The sequence below is a fragment of the Pelmatolapia mariae genome, linkage group LG4 (assembly GCF_036321145.2).
Source record: "Pelmatolapia mariae isolate MD_Pm_ZW linkage group LG4, Pm_UMD_F_2, whole genome shotgun sequence".
In the NCBI taxonomy this organism is placed as follows: domain Eukaryota; kingdom Metazoa; phylum Chordata; class Actinopteri; order Cichliformes; family Cichlidae; genus Pelmatolapia; species Pelmatolapia mariae.
The window spans coordinates 13,395,160-13,412,517 of NC_086230.1; the positions used below are offsets into that span (position 1 = coordinate 13,395,160).

Genomic DNA, 17,358 nt, shown 5'->3' on the forward strand with positions numbered 1-17,358 from the left:
GTAGGGGCACGCATTACCACTGGTTGTTTATAGTGCTCTATGCTCATGGTGAAGACATTGACGCAGATGATAAAAGTGATGAAGAGGTCCAGGTGGTGGCTGGTACACAGCGAGTGGATGGACAGACGCAGGGGAGAGTAGTCGTCATAGTACCGCCCAAGCTTGGCCTCTGGATCACAAAAATTCAGGAACAAACAAATATATGAAAGACAGAGTAAGAAACACGCAGAGAGACTTACATTTGTGAGTAACTGTTGTCTGAATATAAAGTGTTGTATGTGTAGCAGTGTGCACCGGAAGGCAGAGGGGCAAAGAGAAGGCAACCACCACTGCTGTTCCATTTCATACTTTATTCACCGAAATATGCTTGTGCCTTAATAAGATTCTGCTATTTTGGTACGCATGTCACACCAGAGAGGCCCTTGAGCAGACCAGGCGACCCACTGATCCTCTAATTGTAAACTTACTCACAGCGGTGGTGCTCCCATTGTCCCTGTTCCTTAAACAGTATGTGCATGCTACTGCTTGTGTGGCTTGTTTAAATAAGTGAGGACATGAGAGTAACAGGAAGTCTAAGATATTTAAAAATTTACATCCACATGAACATCATGGGGATTTATAGATTTTTGTGAAAACTGAACTGTTCTTTTCCAGGGTGGAATAACTGTACCGCATACATCTTTAAAAAAAAAACTAAAATTAGACACACATCACTGAATTTATTTTTGATTTTCTATAATCCACAAAACTTTACATAAAAGCTCAAATATACACATTCACTCACTTAAATCTTTTATTAAAGGTGCTGAAGGCTCTACAAACACCAAGGCCTTTCAGCTTCTTGTTAGTGATCGTGATTGACTACAACTGTAAGTTCTCTTTTTTGACAGAACACATTGGATTGACCAATACTCGAAACAATTTGAAAGTCCACAGAACTCAGAGAAGATCTAAGAAATAGAATTATAGATGTGCACAAGTTGTGGCTTTCTTTTTCCTAAATAACCACAGATTTCTGCAGAGTACTATCACTTTAAACAACTGCACTTAAGTACAAGTTACTTGAATGTGTCACCAATTTGCCAAGATCCGGAAGAAGATCCAAATTGTGACCCTCAGATGAGAGGAAATCGGTTAAGATGTTCAGGAATAACCCAGGGAACCGCTAAGACTGAAGCCTGCAGTGAACTGGAAACTGCTGGAACACCAGCATCAGTGTCAGTGAAATTCATTTTACATCACAATGGACTGACAGGGTTTGGACCAAGTGAAAAGTTTTATGGTCAGGAGACATAAATTGAGCTATTTGGCCAAAATGACAGGAAGTGTGTTAGGAGGAGTAAAGATGAGGCTTTCAAACCTAAGAACACTGTACCAGCTGTCAAGCATGGCGGAGGTATCATCATGCTTTGCAGATGAAAGAAATTACCGACTATCTCTAAATTCTTCAACTTCACCTCAAATCAACAGCTAGATGGTTGAAACTTGGATATAATTGGGTGTTCCAAAAGGACAATGATCTCAAACATCCATCAAAGCTAGTATTGAAATGGATAACACAGGCTAACATTAGGCTATTGGGATGGTTTTCCCAAAGCCCCGCCCTTAACCCTATTGAACATGTGTTAAAAGCTGAGTCCGTGCCATGACACCAATCAATAAAAATGAACTCTACCAACTCTGCCAAGAAAAGTGGTTAAATATCCCGCCAGCATTATGCCAGAATGTTGTTGATGGTGACCAAAAGCATCTGGTCAAAGCACAAATTGCTTAGAGACACCAAATATTAGTGGGGATGTATGAATATATTTGTGCACCTAACTCTTGTTTGTTTAAGTGGTCAAAGATGTGTGCTGTAAAATGATTCGACCCTGGAAAAAGAACAGTTCAAAGAAATCATTGAAAGCCCAAAATTACCATGAAATTCATGCCTACGATAAGTGGATGTAAACTCCTGACCTCAATTGTGCATATGTAATGATAAGCAAGTCCCATGCATGTTGCACTCTTAAGAATCAAAAGTTAGAGTGACATTAGAGGAGGAGGAAACATAAGCCAATTTTTAGTCAGATTAAGGAAGTCCAGTGGCACTGAAAATACCACTACCAATGCTAACTAGCTGTTTCAAATGTTTTATGGTTATGCATGTTAATGTCATGTTTACATATTTAATATTAGGTTACTAGTCAGAATGTTGAAGCTAATTAAACTTGTTGTTGAATGTTTCAGTTATCATTTCTGTAAGTGTAAAACGTGCTGCTGTTTGAGATAACACTACCCAGTCAAGAGTCACAGATACTTACATAGGTTAGGACTACATTGTGTATGAACAGAAGAAGCCAATCCAAATTGATATCTTGGTGGATGGCATTTTTTGCTTTTGTGTGCATTTATACATTTTTTTTTACGGTGCCAACATACAACAAGTGTTTTACAAATGAGACCCTGGCTATTTATATGTGCTTGTTATCCAACTAGACTGTATACTCACATGTCCACTGTAATTATCGAACGTGTATGTGAATGTCTTTGACATACTCTCACGTATACCATGCCCTGCCCTATGCATCTACTGCATGCTTTCATGCCATTCTTTTTAAAACTAGGATTTAGAGGGGCTGTGCAGGGTATGTTCAACAACACCATCCTTTAACAAATGACATCGTTCAGCTTGTACTGCTTTAGCGATAATCTAAACTCTTTAAATTGAGCTCAATAATTTCAAACTAATCAGTTAATATTGCTGTCAAATTCCTTAAGATTTTAGTTTGAGAATTAGGGGGTGCTGTTGAACAAACACTGGAGCCACTTTTCTCTAAAATACTTGCAGGAAAAAAAATCTCAGTAGTCTAAAACTACATTCGTTTTTCGATTGATCAGTGAGTTTTGATTGATCATATGCCCAAATCCCTATGAACAGGCTTATTCCTCTGAGACATTCAAGTAGCTTACATTTATCAAGAGCAGTTTTAGACCAGTGAGACATGGTGCCATTAGAACATGAAATAGCTGTGTTCTGCTCACACCATATACTGCCTTAAAATGTAACTCTGTGATTATGTAAATGAATCTAAGACAAAATACTTCTACAAATTTCTCTCATTCACAATCAAGTCCCTAAATGAAATACTCTTTTGTATTGTGACTGTACAGTACTTTGAATCATGATTGCAGTGGGTGGTGTGTTTCTGATGTTTCTACCAGCATGTCCTTGCATTAGCTATAAGGTGCAACAAACAACAATTTTTATCTACGTAACTTAACATATGCTAACAGCGCAGCTACCCAAGGTGTTTACAGGTATAGCAGCCAAAGTGTCTGCTATGTTTCTGAGTCTGCCAGTCAAAGCGTGTTTACAGGAAATAGCCTTCTTCTTCTATCCATGACAAGAACCATTTCATGGTCAGTGTTGCACATGCATTCGCAAGGAGGGAGGGGTTTACTGGCATTTCACCAATTCAAATTTTGCTAGCAAAATTTCCAAAGACATCTGGAGAAATGCAGCCGTTAATTACTTTCGCATGCAGCAAGTGTTATAAAGGTGCTTTTTAAAAGTAATGAAATCAAAAACAAAAGTTAGCTTATTACAGGTTTTGTTGTATTTAGATTTGGTATCTGAGACCTATTTAAAATAGATTAAGTACTGTTACTACTTTTACACTAAACTGGTGGCAGTTCCATTAATTGAAGGGTGAGCATACAAAGTTTTAGGTTAAAACAACTGCTCAAGTTTTTCATGCTGTGTTAGAAAAAGGGTAAGAGTAGGGCTGCAGTCATGCAATTGCATGCATCAGACTGATGTAGTCCACGCCCTCTGTCAGTGATCGATCACTGTTTGCGTGAGCTAGCCAGTCTTTTAAATTCTCCCTCTTTTAATGTTTCAGTCTGTTATATATACATGTATCCCTGTTTGTTTCTTTTTCTCATTCCCGTTCTCTTTTTTTCAGGCTCTGAAAGCAGGCAGTGCTCAGAAAAATAGACTACCGACCAGCCCCTTCATTCTCCTTACTCCTGCGCTTTTTCTCTTTCATTTTGAGCCTCTTCTCTTCCCGTAAGCGCGCCTCCTCCTCTTCCTGGTCCTGTCGGCACTTGTGGAAATTCTCCACCACAACCCCAACAAACATATTAAGGACGAAGAAGCTGACGATGAGCAGGAAGGAGATAAAGTAGAGGAGCATCCAAGGATTGTTGTTCCTTTTAGGCTGAGGAAAGCAGAAGACAGCAGAGATTATTTGCTTTTTCAGTTTTTTTATGCATATTTCTTACTGAAAACAAAAAAGAAAAGGACTTTTAGCTCTTCTGATCATCGTTGTGCAAGTAGAAGAGATACCAGCACCCAAACTGTCAGTATCTTATCACTTACGACATTCAGAAGCAGGTCAAATCCCTGCAAAATGTTCAGGGAAAGCTCCACCTTTTAAACGGTTTTCTCTTTGTCACTTAAAGCTGTGTGCACACTTGACGCGATATGCAGTGATGTCACAACCACAGACTAGGGAACGTGACATTTGGCAACATGAAGTGATTGGGATCTGAGATAAACTTCTAAACTTTGAAGTGAACAACTGAAGTGACTACCAATGAGGATTTCCTGGGCCAACTGGATCATGGAACGTCTGCCTACGACTTACTGTCACCTTCAAAGTGAGCCACGAATAAGTAATCACTTCGAGGGTGGATGTAGATTAACACTACAAAGGTATTTTTTGTGTACCTGACACAAGGCAATTTTACAGCTTAGCAATTTCTCACACCATTACCTGTTGGTCCACTCCTACTGCATCCAGCCCATCATACATGATGGTAACCCAGCCATCCTTACACGACAGCACAAACAAAGACATCAGAGCCTGGATATTAAACACAAACAATACAGGAAGTCATTACACATGTGATCAGTTTTGTTATGTACATACCATCTAGATTAGTGTTATGCTAACATGTAACTCTATTTCTCATTACTAGAAGCTTAAAAGCCTTAGGTGATTTTGTGCTGTTCTGCATATAATAATAACATAATATATTAATACCATGAAATATGTCATAGAAGTGTGAGACATTTTTAAGTAATTATTTGCTGAAGATGCAGCAAGGTGACTTATCAAAAACAATTAAAAAATTATGAAATAACTGGATACCAAAAATTAATAGGATTGGACTGAAAATAAGCCAGTGTCCAAAGAAAAACTCTGAAAGCTCTGCAGAAAGCCTGGAGAACTATTTCTCAAAACCTCATTAAAAACTAATCCTTGCTCCTTGGAAACAAAATATTAAAAAATGAGGGATAGCTCAAGACTTTTGCACAGTACTGTAAAGTTAGTTAAAAAAGCTCACAGTGAGATTGTGCAGTGCTGATTCTACACTCATGCCCCATCTTTTTTTGCCAAATCTCACCCTCAATCTATTGTTTGTTACCTGAATCAGGTTGTCAAAGTTGTACTTTTTTCGTATCCAGCGGTAGTTAGCCTGCAGACAGTCTGATTTGTTGGTGATGTTTCTTGTGTCCAGACCTTCACAGTGGTAGAACTTCCCTTTGAACAGCTAGAGTGAAACAGAAAAACATAGAGAGAGTTATCTGCGGGGCTATTATGGTAGCCATTTACATGTTATGTACCAGAGTTTGTAGCTTATAATGCCAGAAATAAAGAAATAAAGGGAAGCTTTGTAGAACATATTATTATCATACGTTTTCCTCAGTCCTTGGGTAATACCAGGTCATCTTGTTTCTTTTCACACTTCACCTAACTGTCATTCTTTCAAAAATGCTCAAACAAAAAGCTAATTGTTGATTGGATACTGAGTGACATTTAAGCAACAAAAGGTATAAGGTGTCTCTGTGTTGTGGAACAGTGATTACCTGGACCCCCAAGATTCCAAAGATAATGAAGAAGGCGCAGCATATCAAAACAATGTTCCCAATAGGTCTAAGAGAGGTGATGAGAGTCTCCACAACAAGCTTTAATCCTGGGGCTCGACTGATCACCCTGGAACACACAAACCAAAACATGTTTAACACAAGTACCAATAAATGCAGCACATTAAAAAACTAGAACCCAAACAAGCTAGAGCAACAAAAAAGTATCCAGCACATGTGCATCCATATATAAAAGCTACTTTCGAATTTTCCCTTATTCCTAAGGGATCCCTTCCATCACCAAACTGACAAAAGTATTCATTCACCTATCTAAATCATTGAATTCAGGTGTTTCAACCACTTCTGTGGCCACAGGTGTATATAATCAAGCACACAGGCACGCAGACTGCTTCTACAAACATTTGTTAAAGAATGGGTCGCTCTCAGGAGCTCAGTGAGTCCCGGCGTGATACCGTGATAGGATGCCACCTCTGTGGAAAAAATCCAGTCGCGAAATTTCCTCGCTACGAAATATTCCACAGTCAGGACTAGGGATGGGTACCGGTGTCCGGTGCCATGATGGCACCGGTTCTGACATAAACGGTAGTAACCAGACTGAAAAGCAGCGCACATTTCGGTGCTTTATTTCGGTGCTTTATTTCGGTGCTTTTTTTTTTTCCTGAGCCAATTCTAGCCAATCATTTTACGTTTACGAGGATAGTAGGCGGGTCCAGGTACGTACGTTCTTTTAGAGCAGAGCTACAGATTAAAAATGCCCAAGACGAAGCGGTCAAAAGTCTGGCTGTACTTCACAGCAAAAGATGAAAACTCAGCAGCCTGCAACAAGTGCTTTAAGCTGATACTGTGATACTGTCAAAGGAGGTAACACCTCGAATCCGATGAAACACCTGGCGACGCATAGCGTTTTTTTTAAAGCCGAGAAATGCACCGTATTTGATAGCTTGCTGCGAGACCTCACACCGTGCACATCTACTGCGGGTGTGGTGCCTGTTATCGGACCCGGAGTTAGCAACATCCCCCAAAAACCCGAAGAGTAGAGTCCTGGCCCCTAGCCCTGCCAGTGTAGCAGAAATGATGACGGATGATGATGGCAGCAGCAGCCGTTCTTCTCTGCGTGAGTAGCTTAATGTTGTTCATGTGTAATTTATGTTGAGTAGGCTAACCACGTTATTAAATTAATGCATGTAAGGTGAACTAGCAAACACCATCGTAGTTACATGCGGCTGTCTTCTTGTTTGATGGCAGATACTCCCTTCACCCTGGCCAAAAAGGCTAAAATGACCAAAAGAAAAAGTGGAAAACAGTTAAACATGAGAGGTTTTTGGACCAATTATGTGTTTTTTCCATTGTTTAAGCACTGCTTCCAGCCAAGAGTGATACCATATATGCCCTATAGCTGCAGAAAAGGCTAACATTGTTATCTTTTTACAAAAAACAGCTGAACATGAGAGGTTTTTGGACCAATTTTGTGTTCTCCATTCTTTAAGCACCGGTTTGAGCACCGTTTAAGCACCGGCACCGTTTCAAAAGTACCGGTTTGGCACCGGTATCGGATAAAACCTAAACGATACCCATCCCTAGTCAGGTGTTAGTGGGATTTTAATAAAGTTAAAGCTACAAGGAACGACATCAACTCAGCTGCAGAGCGGTAGTAGTAGGCTCACAGAGCAGGGTTAGCAAATACTGAGTCGCATCGTGCACTGAGATTCCCAACTTTCCCAACTTCATGTGGTTTCAGATTAGCTCAAGAACAGTGTGTAGAGAGCTTTATCCATGAATTTCCATGGCGAGCAACTGTAACCAAGCCTTACATCACTGAGTGCAATGTAAAGCATCGGATGCAGTGTTTGTAAAGCACAGGACCTTAGGACTCTAAAGCAGTAGAGATGGGTTCTCTAGAGTGACAAATGTATGGGTTTGGCGGTTGCCCAGGGAACGGTACTTGTCTGACTGCACTGTGCCAAGTGTGCGGTTGTATTTCAGGAGTTTGACTCTGCCCCTTAGTTCCAGTGAAAGGAACTCTTAATGCTTCAGCATACCAAGACATTTTGGCCAATTTCATGCTCCCAGCTTTGTGGGAACAATTTGGGGTTGGCCCCTTCCTGTCCCAATATAACTGCACACCAGTGCACAAAGCAAAATCCATAAAGACATGGACGAGCGAGAACTTGACTAGCTTGAAAAGAGTCCTGACCTCAACCTGATAGAACACCTTTAGGAAGAATTATAGGGAAGAATTGAGCCAGGGCTTCTCGTTGAACATCAGTGTCCAACCCAAAAATACCCTTCTGTAAGAATGGTCAAAAATTCCCACAAACATTCCTAAACCCTGTGGAAAGTCTTCCCAGAACAAAGAGTGGGCCGACATCATATTAAAGCCTATGGATTAATAATAGGATGTCAGTGAAGTGTATATGTGTGAAGGCAGACGAGCAAATACTTCTGACAATATAAAGTAGCACTGCAAATTTGCACATGATTCAGCAGATATTTACTCTAGATTCCTTGTGTGTCTTCCTGGGATCAACATATGGATCTTTTGTACTTTAGGCAAATATGCAAACCACTATACTATAACCCCCAAAAGTTGAGAAGACAGTATCCACATACAAAAGAAAATCCAACATGTACCTCAGTGGGCGAAGTGTTCGTAGCAGGCGAAGTACTCTCAGAATTCCCAGGATCCTGTTTTCACCATGATAGGCCAGATAAACCAAAATGTCGATCAGAGACACAAACACCAATACACCATCCAGAATGTTCCAACTGGACTGGAGGTAGCTCTGCTTCCCAAAGCAGAAACCAAGAGCTACAACCTGGGAATTATTAAAATACAAATTAAGCTGTACACAAGGCACTAATCACAATAATCTAGATCCAGAATAAAATAGAAAAAGGTTCATCTACAGAAGAAAGAAAAGGAAATGATTCTTACCTTAATGGCCATCTCTGCTAGGAAGATCACAGTGAAAATATAGTTGGACACACTCAGGAAATGTCGCTCCTAAAGAAGAGAGTGATATTATATTTCAGCCCGCGTACCATGTAGCACACGCCACATCACACTACAGAGTCAGAGTATCTAGCATCCGTCTAAAATGTGTCTTTTTAAAGGTTTTAAACTCTGGAGTTTTATTCTTTCAGCTGTTGTACACTTTAATAAAATGATTTTTATCATGGTCCTGGGTCTTCAACCCAACTATTGATAAGCTAATGTTCGGTTTTGTTATGTTTCTAGTTCACAGTTCTTGTTCTATTTTGTTCCCTTCTGTGTCCAGTTGGTATTAGTCTCTTCTTGGTGGGTCCTCCCCTGCGTCCACTGTGTGTGGTCACGTCTGGTTATAAAGGTCAAGTCTCTGTCCCTCGCTCCCTGTTTTTTGTCAGTCTCACCTCAGTGTTTGTGTTCCCTGTCTTCCTGTGTCTGGCCCGCCTTTTTCCTGTTTTATTCTCATGGTCATCTGTCCTGTATGTGTAATGTAATGTGGCTCCCCTGTCTCTTCAGTCAGACTATGTTCAGCTGTGGTGTTTCCTCTCTGCCCTGACACCCTCTTTTGTACATATTGTCTGTATCTCCTTCTGCCTGTTGCCATCCCTCGATGCTGTGTGCTGTCTGTTTATTTTAGTTTCTAGCGCCTTCCCAGTTTAGCTAATGTTTTTTTGTGAATCTGGCAATAAAGCTGTTTTTGAGTTCACGTTCCGCCTGAGAGCCCTGCATTTGGGTCCTATCCTTCCTTGCCACACACAGCGGTTTGTGACAATTTTTTTCTAAGCTTTCTGCAAATAATCATCAAGCAAGCACCAAAAAGCACATAATGTGATATATTGTGAATAAATGTTTTGTAATTTTTTTGCTGTTACTAATTTACTTTAGAAAATAGAAAATGAAGGCAAAGCTGACAAAGTTGAAAACAAATACATCATTGTAGCACCTTGATTCTTTTCTTTTTCAGCCTTTCTGTTGTAGATTTTTTTTTCATTAAGCAATTTGGACTATGCTTTAGCTGTAGGATAGATGACTCTAGAATACTTTGGTATACAGAGTTCATCTTTGACTCAATGGCTTCAAGGTGGCCAGGTCTCGTAGCAGCAAAAGAAGCACAAGTTACCACCCCAACACCATGCTTGACAGTCGCTATGGAGTGTTTGTGCTGATATGCTCTGTTTGGTTTTCACCAAATGTGGCACTGTGTATAATGGCCATACAGCTCCACTTTGGTCTTATCTGTCCAAGAGACATTGTTCCAGGATTCTTGTGGTTTGTTCAGATGGAGCTTTGCAAACCCAAACCATGCTGCCATGTTCTTTTTAGAGAAAAGAGCCTTTCTCCAGGCAACCCTTCCAAACAAGACATACTTCTTTGGCTTTTTTCTAACTCTACCTTCATTAACTTTAACATTTGAAATGTTAACTGAGGCTTGCAGGGTCTAAGACATTGTTAATGTAATGTGTTAACTGTTAATGGACAACCTCATATCTGAGGTTGTATTTGCCTAATTTTAAGACCTGTTAAAGACCACATTATTTACAGATATCTAAAACCTTAGAATTGAAAAAGCGTGTACTTTCTTTTTTACTATGTAAATGTAGTGAAAGACCCCAGTACCCAGACTAAAGCACAAGCTGAGTGTATGTGAAGCCCAAGCAAGAAACCAAAGGCTGATTTACTACAGGTAACAATGGCAGGGATAAAAAGCATCAAAGCATCACATATAACAGAGGAAGTGGTTTCTCTTACTTAATTAAGGATCATTTATAAGAGATAGAAACTAAATAAAACAGTTCTGGTGTGTGTTGGCTGTGTGTGTGTGTGTGTGTCTTACCGTGCTGTCATTTTTTATATCAGGTCTTTCCAGAGCAATGGTGATGCAGTTGAGAAAGATGAAAACTAGAACTATGTGGTCAAACAGTCTGTGAGAGATCACTTTCTGGCACCACATACGTAACCTAAAAAAAACCCCAAAAACAGTAAATTTAAAAAAAACACAGACAAATATACACGCAACTCTGATAAAACAATAAAATATCCATCATTTATTAAAACTGATAATCAAATAAATAATAGTGAGAATTCAGTAAAAAATACAAGAGACAGAAATAGTTAAATAAAAAAAATAAGAACCAGAGATGAATAGGCCAGTGAGTAAGCAGAAAAATGGATGGCAGAGGGCGATAACGTAATGGACTGAATTCTTTGTATGGATCCGTGTGTGTGTGTGAAACTCATGCTGGTGGGACATAAATCTGCCAGTGCAATCACACTTTGGTGACACAAGCTAATGCTGAAAATGTAAATCATTGTGTCTTAGTATAAATAGTTTGGGGTTAGGTTCGGGTTAGGATTAGTGTAAGTGTAGTAACTGTGATCCTACAGGATTAGGGTAAATCTCCAAGATATGAATGCAAGTCGATGCAGGATGAAAAGACTACTGTCTGTGTGTGTGTGTGTGTGTGTGTGTGTGTGTGTGTGTGTGTGTGTGTGTGTGTGTGTGTGTGTGTGTGTGTCTTACGGATTCTCTGGAGAAAACAGGTACAGCGTCCAGTCTTCATGCTCTTTGCACCATCGGGGCTTCATGTTATGGAACTCCTTCCTGGTCCAGTAGCAAAAAGAACCCTGCAGGAAACAATGGTTGCACATCAACGTCATTAACACTAACAACAAAACTACTTTCTCTGTCAATATCTCCGAACCAACTATAGGTGTCACCTTTGCATTTGGTGAAATGTTTATTACTGTTGTTACCGTCATGTCTGCTACAGTCAAAGCTAAGTGCGTCGAATCTCACCCAGTGAAAAACTCCAAATGGTTTGTCTTGCAAATCTAAAGGTGCAGTATTCTGGCAGATATACCTTTTCACATTTTTACACATATTAATATATACATCAAAGCTAATGCAACTGATAAATATTTAATCAATGCTGAGATTGTTGTAGATTAGAAGCAAGGCTACTAAAAGGACGATGCGCTCCTCTCCAAAAATAGACAGCTGCTCCACAAACTATGCATGCAATCTGTAGAATCCGAGCAATAAAAATTTTATTACTTTTTGTTCTGCGTGCACTCCTTAAACCCCGACTGAAGATCAGCTAGAACATTAAATCATGCAAAAAAATCCTTGAAGGTGGAGAAACTGCGTAAGCCCAAGAGCTTTTTATATAACTGAATGCTGCTAAATATCATTGCCAAAACTATATATTATGTTTATCAGTGGAAGTAAAATTGTATTATGACGAATCTACTGTGCACGCCCCGTCAACAATTACACTGCAAATCCTATTAGAGAGAAGCAATGCACGGCTTTAAGCCGAGTTTCCAGGGTGTTGCTGATGTTAGCCGTTCTGCACTTAAATCTATGGGGGCATAGTAAACATGTGTTTCATTGCATAAATAAAGGGAGATAATTGGGACCATAACAGGCGGACCACCAACTTAGCTAGGCCACAAGCTCAATAGAAAGTGTTTTGAAACTCATTAAAGTTTGTAATAAAACAAACAGAAGAAAGCTTAGGTGCGCAGCTTCTGCACTTCAGGATTCTAATTAAAAACAACCCAAAGTCAGGCCTCTCAGAAACTGCTTATTTGGCAGGCTGCCCATTATGTGAGCACGTGTGCATCTGGGCGCATCCTGCGTGTGTGCGCCTGTGACAAGAACCGACCGCTCAGCTCTCCTTGGAGTCAAAGCCCATAATCTGAGATAGACACTCACAGAGAAGAACGTGCATGTGCAAACCTCAGTTGGCACAACGTGTGCACACACGCAGTGTATACCCTTCCAAGTGTGCATTGAAACACACACCCATGTATCAATACACTGTCTGTATTAAGCCTCACTTATCCACTTCGCCGGGGGAGAGGGCTTTTGTTTCTGCGGATTTCATGGCATTATGAACTCAATTTGGAGCCAATAAACCCATGAACACTGTCGCGTAAGAGGTCATCCAAAACCACCAAGGAGGGGGAAGTGGAGGGGGACCTCTCCAGGTTTTTCACGCACAAATATATAAGTGTGCTGATTGCATGTACTCAAGTTGTTTTGTACCCACTGAGAAAACAATTAGTGCCTAAACTAATCAATTAAGGCATGACAATTAGTGTCCCTCCAGGCTTTGCAGTGTGAACACAAAATGCACACTCTAATTTATATACAAAAGTAAGCGAAAGCAAAGTGCAGAAGGGGAGAACTGCAAGAGGAGAGAAGAAAATGAAATAAAATGTGTCAACAGAGTCACAGAGGGCACAGACTAGGAATTTGCATAACATTTCAAAATCCATCCACGAGCATCTGTATTTAATTGTAAAAACCAGCCGCAGAGTAAACGAAACAACCAAACGCCACTTACATCATCGTCCAAATCGTCCTCTGGGGAGGAGTCTTCTTTGGGGTCGGAGTTCATGTTCGGGTTGTAGGTCACGGTCCTCCCATTGCAGTCACCATAGTCTGCTACCACAGAAGGGCAGAGAGTAGACGCCTGCAGCAGTTCCAAGGATCCCGGCTTTAGTCTGTTGTTTCCCCCTGCCTCCACTTTGCCATCCCTGGCATCCTCATCCTCTCCACCTTCCCCAGACAACAAGCTCTCCCGCTCTCCGCTGGTGTCTCGCCTTTTGAGGCTCGGTGCCCTTCCCAGGCTGTTCCAGCTGGAGCGTCGACTTCCCCATGAGCTTCCAGAGCCACGGGGAGGAAGAGGAGAACGCCGCCCGGGACTAGAGAGGCTCTGATGAGACAGAAAATAGGGGCGAGTGTAATGTGTGGTTGTGAAAATGAATGTCGGTTACAGCAGCTTTTAAAAGGCTAACAGTTAAAACTTTTCATCATCTGCTGAGAGAAGCATCATTTTAAATTTGACAACGTTTCATATGTTCTCATACTTTTTCCCACTCTTCCACAGTAAAATTTCTGATGAGTCTCTCAAACAAAGGGCTTTTATTAGCTTAATTTTCATTATGGTTCTCAACAGTTGAGACAGTAATTATCATATTGAATATTGCTTTTCCCACAATCTCTCTCAATGTTGTTAAATTAGCAAGCTGCAAACTACATTTCATAGACATAAAATTGAGACTTGACCAAATGCTTTAGTTACAAACAGTTTTTTGTTCCCCCTCATGTAACACAAGACTATGATTGGCTCTCTGTGTCCAAATTATTTTCCATGTTTGGAATACTCGCTCTCCTTGTGTCACACTGCCCTCCTAATTACGTGACTTGCAGCTGTAAATGTGGTTAAGTGAGCATGCCCCCTTCGGAGACTTTGTTGGCAGCTTATCCGGTACCTTCCCAAACCACCGCTCCCTTCTGCATATGTGTACACGCCATTGAAAATAATATAATAATGTTAAATCAATTCAGCTAAGTCAAGCATCCCTAAAGCCTGACTGAATCATAGCTATTCTCTCACTCAGATTAGAATTCACAGAACTGGTGTTGCTAAATGTCACAAATGTGACATAAGTGGATCTGATTGGTTTCTGTGAAATGAAACATTTGAAGCTTGTGATTAGTTCTAGTGTTACCTCACTGGGCTCACTGGCTCTTTAGGCCATATTTGGTACTCCATTTGAAACCACTGGGTATGCACATATGAAGCTGGTCTTATATCTTCTACCCTTTTTGTTGATGTGAGTTTTTTGTTATGAACAAGCCTCATAACATCTACTGAATCTTCAATGAGTCCACCAGGAATAATTAACTAATGATTAACTGAAGATATTGTACTGTACATGGTATTTACATGAAGACTTTCATATAACTTACCAGAGAAGGCGGATCATATGGCTCCACTGATGTTGAGCTTCCCCGTCGGGACTCTGGGTGACCGACCCCCGCCTCAGGAAAACCCAGTCCTACCTCACTATATTGAGGTACTCCGTCTATGTACATGAGCTCATCCCCGAGGATGGACTCAGGTCCAAGAGAGCTCTTAGGTGTAGGCATGGGTGTGGCTGCTGTGCGCATGATTATGGGAGGAGCCACAGAGCCACGAGGGTCAATGTGACCATTACCTGTCATCATCAGTGAGAGCTTTAGCTCTGTGGAGGAGAGTTATACACAGTACTATATTATAATGCTTCATATTGCTTTATTTCTCCTGCTGCTTTCACTACAGTTTTTACTGATCAATCAGCTGTAAAAGCAGAAAAGGAATATCATGAAAACACCATTACCTGTGTCTCTGAACTGTTCTATCTTCTCGTCCTCATCAAAGTTGTCTGATTTCTTGTCATCATCTGACTCTGACCGATTAGCGTCACCCTGTAACACATGCATACATCACAACAATGATATTTCTGTATTGGCTTCCCATTTTGTTTTGACTTTAACATCACGGGGAAAAAATTTTTCAATCAACACCCAGACCATGACCAAATTAAATCGCTCCAAAGATACACTGGGCACACATGGTTGAATGATAAAGGACTGATAGTGACTGGGAAATTCCCCTTCCTTCTTATGTTCTTCAAAGGCTTTACTATGCTAAACTACAGGAAATTTGCAGGGAATAAAAAGGATTTTTGTCTTTTATGAACATTATGTGCACAAATATGAGTGCCTTATTACCAGCTTTGAAAATGTAAAACAAGCCTACAAGTAGCATACTGGAAAATGGTGACCGCTCATAAGCCAGTACAATCCAAAAATACTGAACCCTTTATTGTATGTAAAAACCAACGAGTCCAAGTCCTTCTCACCTCAGCCTGGAAGCCTTCAACCAAGATGGCCACTAGTAAATTGAAGAGCACATAGTTGCCAAATGTCATAAGAGCAACGAAGTAGAGAGCCGCCCATGGAGAGGTAGAAGCCATGCCGTTATACAACACCACATTCCAGTCCTCCTGGGTAAGAATCTAAGAAATGAATGGCACACACAGAGATTTACACACACATTAACAAGAAAGGAGAAGGAGAAATTCAGGACAGGGGAGATGTGAGGTTTAGAGATATTAAACCAAAAGTGGGGATAAGAAGTTCAAGCCTCAAATATTGGCAGAAATTAACATGAAGACATGAAATGCTCGGCTGCTTTTACTGGCGAAATACTTCATTTTCATATACTGTTTGTCTATAGGTTAACATGGGAAGTTTGTGAGTCTACATGTGTGTTTGCATGTCTGCAAGCTACATCTCTGCCCTCCTACTTCACTGTGCTTGTATGTATGTGTGTGTGTATACATATATATGTACACATAAAACATAAAAGTTCAGCTCCCTCCGTAGATTTTTTTTTATAGGACTGAGGTCTGGAGACTGGCTGGACCACTTCATGACCTTAATGCACTTCTTCTTTAGCCACTTGTTTCTTGCCTTGGTGGTGCTGTATGCTTTAGGACATTGTAATACTGGGGGAAGGGGGTTTCCATCCAAAATTTTACAGTACACAGACCCGTCCATTGGCTTAATGGAGTGAAGTCATCCTGCACCCTTAGCAGAAAAACAGCCCCAAAGCATAATGTTCCCACCTCTGTGCTTAACTGTAGGGATGGTGTTTTCTGGGTCATACTCAGTATTTCTCTTCCTCCAAACATGGCGGGTCAAGTTGACCCAAAGACCCTTGGTGTCATTTGACCACAGCACTTTCTCCCAAGCTTTCTCTGAATCATTTGTTTTACTAGCCGCCTTAAGACGGGCCTGTACATGTGTCTTCTTGAGGAGGGGATCCTTGTGGGTGCTGCAAGACTTCAATCCACTACTGTAGTGTGTTACCAAAGGTGCTCTTGGTGACTGTGGTCCCTACTGCCTTCAGATCATTTGGGATGTCTACCACCTTTCTCATGATCATGAGGACGATTGACGGTCATTTTATAATTCCACCACTTCTGAATAATGGCACCAACGGTTGTCACCTTTTCATCACCTTTTTGCTAATGCTCTTGTAGCTCATTCCAGCCTTGTGCTGGTCTGCAGTCTTATTCCTGATGTCCTCTAACAACTGTGTGGCTGTGCCTCTGGTGGTGATGAGGTTGTAATGGAAGAAACTGATTCTGTGGACAGGTGTGCTTTATAGTCATGATGAGCTGAGATCAGTAGTATCTGTAATTGACTGACTGTAATCTGTGGGCTGGGTTTGGGATCAAATGCATATTTCACTAAATGACGGGAAAATTTATTTATAACTTTTATGTAATTTATTTTCTGGATTTTTGGAGCTTGTTCGTTTCTTTCTGAGTAAACTTACAAAGGGATCAAAGAATTATTTCCCCCACTGTATGTGCCATGCATACATTTGTGTGTACTGTAGCTACTCCAGAAAACTACTGCAAGCGTATGACAGTCAGTTCAGGGCAAAATGCTTCTTCAGCACTAAAGTGAGACAGTGCTCTGCATTCTGTGTTCTAGTCTTATGCTGAGGCATCCAATATAGAAAAGAGGACAATCCATGTGCGATTGAACAACCTCCACAGGGAGGGAGAGCAAAAAATAGAAGTGATAGTGAAAGAGAGATTCTGGGGGAAGAATTTTCCACAGCATTGGACCAAGAGAAGACGCTTG

The 17,358-nt window shown here is 40.7% G+C and overlaps 1 protein-coding gene across 2 annotated transcripts in view; it reads right to left on the minus strand.

Annotated features, from left to right (window-relative positions):
- Nucleotides 1-17,358, minus strand: part of LOC134626046 (voltage-dependent T-type calcium channel subunit alpha-1H) — a 130,529-nt gene that overhangs the window by 16,521 nt on the left and 96,650 nt on the right. For both annotated transcript variants that reach the window (XM_063471525.1, XM_063471526.1), the window contains exons 16-28: nucleotides 15,561-15,716; nucleotides 15,036-15,123; nucleotides 14,626-14,900; nucleotides 13,214-13,585; nucleotides 11,383-11,486; nucleotides 10,696-10,819; nucleotides 8,811-8,879; nucleotides 8,507-8,691; nucleotides 5,858-5,984; nucleotides 5,416-5,541; nucleotides 4,761-4,850; nucleotides 4,010-4,202; nucleotides 18-169 (exon numbers count right to left, since the gene is read on the minus strand). In XM_063471525.1, the coding sequence (XP_063327595.1) occupies nucleotides 18-169; nucleotides 4,010-4,202; nucleotides 4,761-4,850; nucleotides 5,416-5,541; nucleotides 5,858-5,984; nucleotides 8,507-8,691; nucleotides 8,811-8,879; nucleotides 10,696-10,819; nucleotides 11,383-11,486; nucleotides 13,214-13,585; nucleotides 14,626-14,900; nucleotides 15,036-15,123; nucleotides 15,561-15,716 (2,061 nt within the window). The remainder of the gene's footprint in view (nucleotides 1-17; nucleotides 170-4,009; nucleotides 4,203-4,760; nucleotides 4,851-5,415; nucleotides 5,542-5,857; nucleotides 5,985-8,506; nucleotides 8,692-8,810; nucleotides 8,880-10,695; nucleotides 10,820-11,382; nucleotides 11,487-13,213; nucleotides 13,586-14,625; nucleotides 14,901-15,035; nucleotides 15,124-15,560; nucleotides 15,717-17,358) is intronic.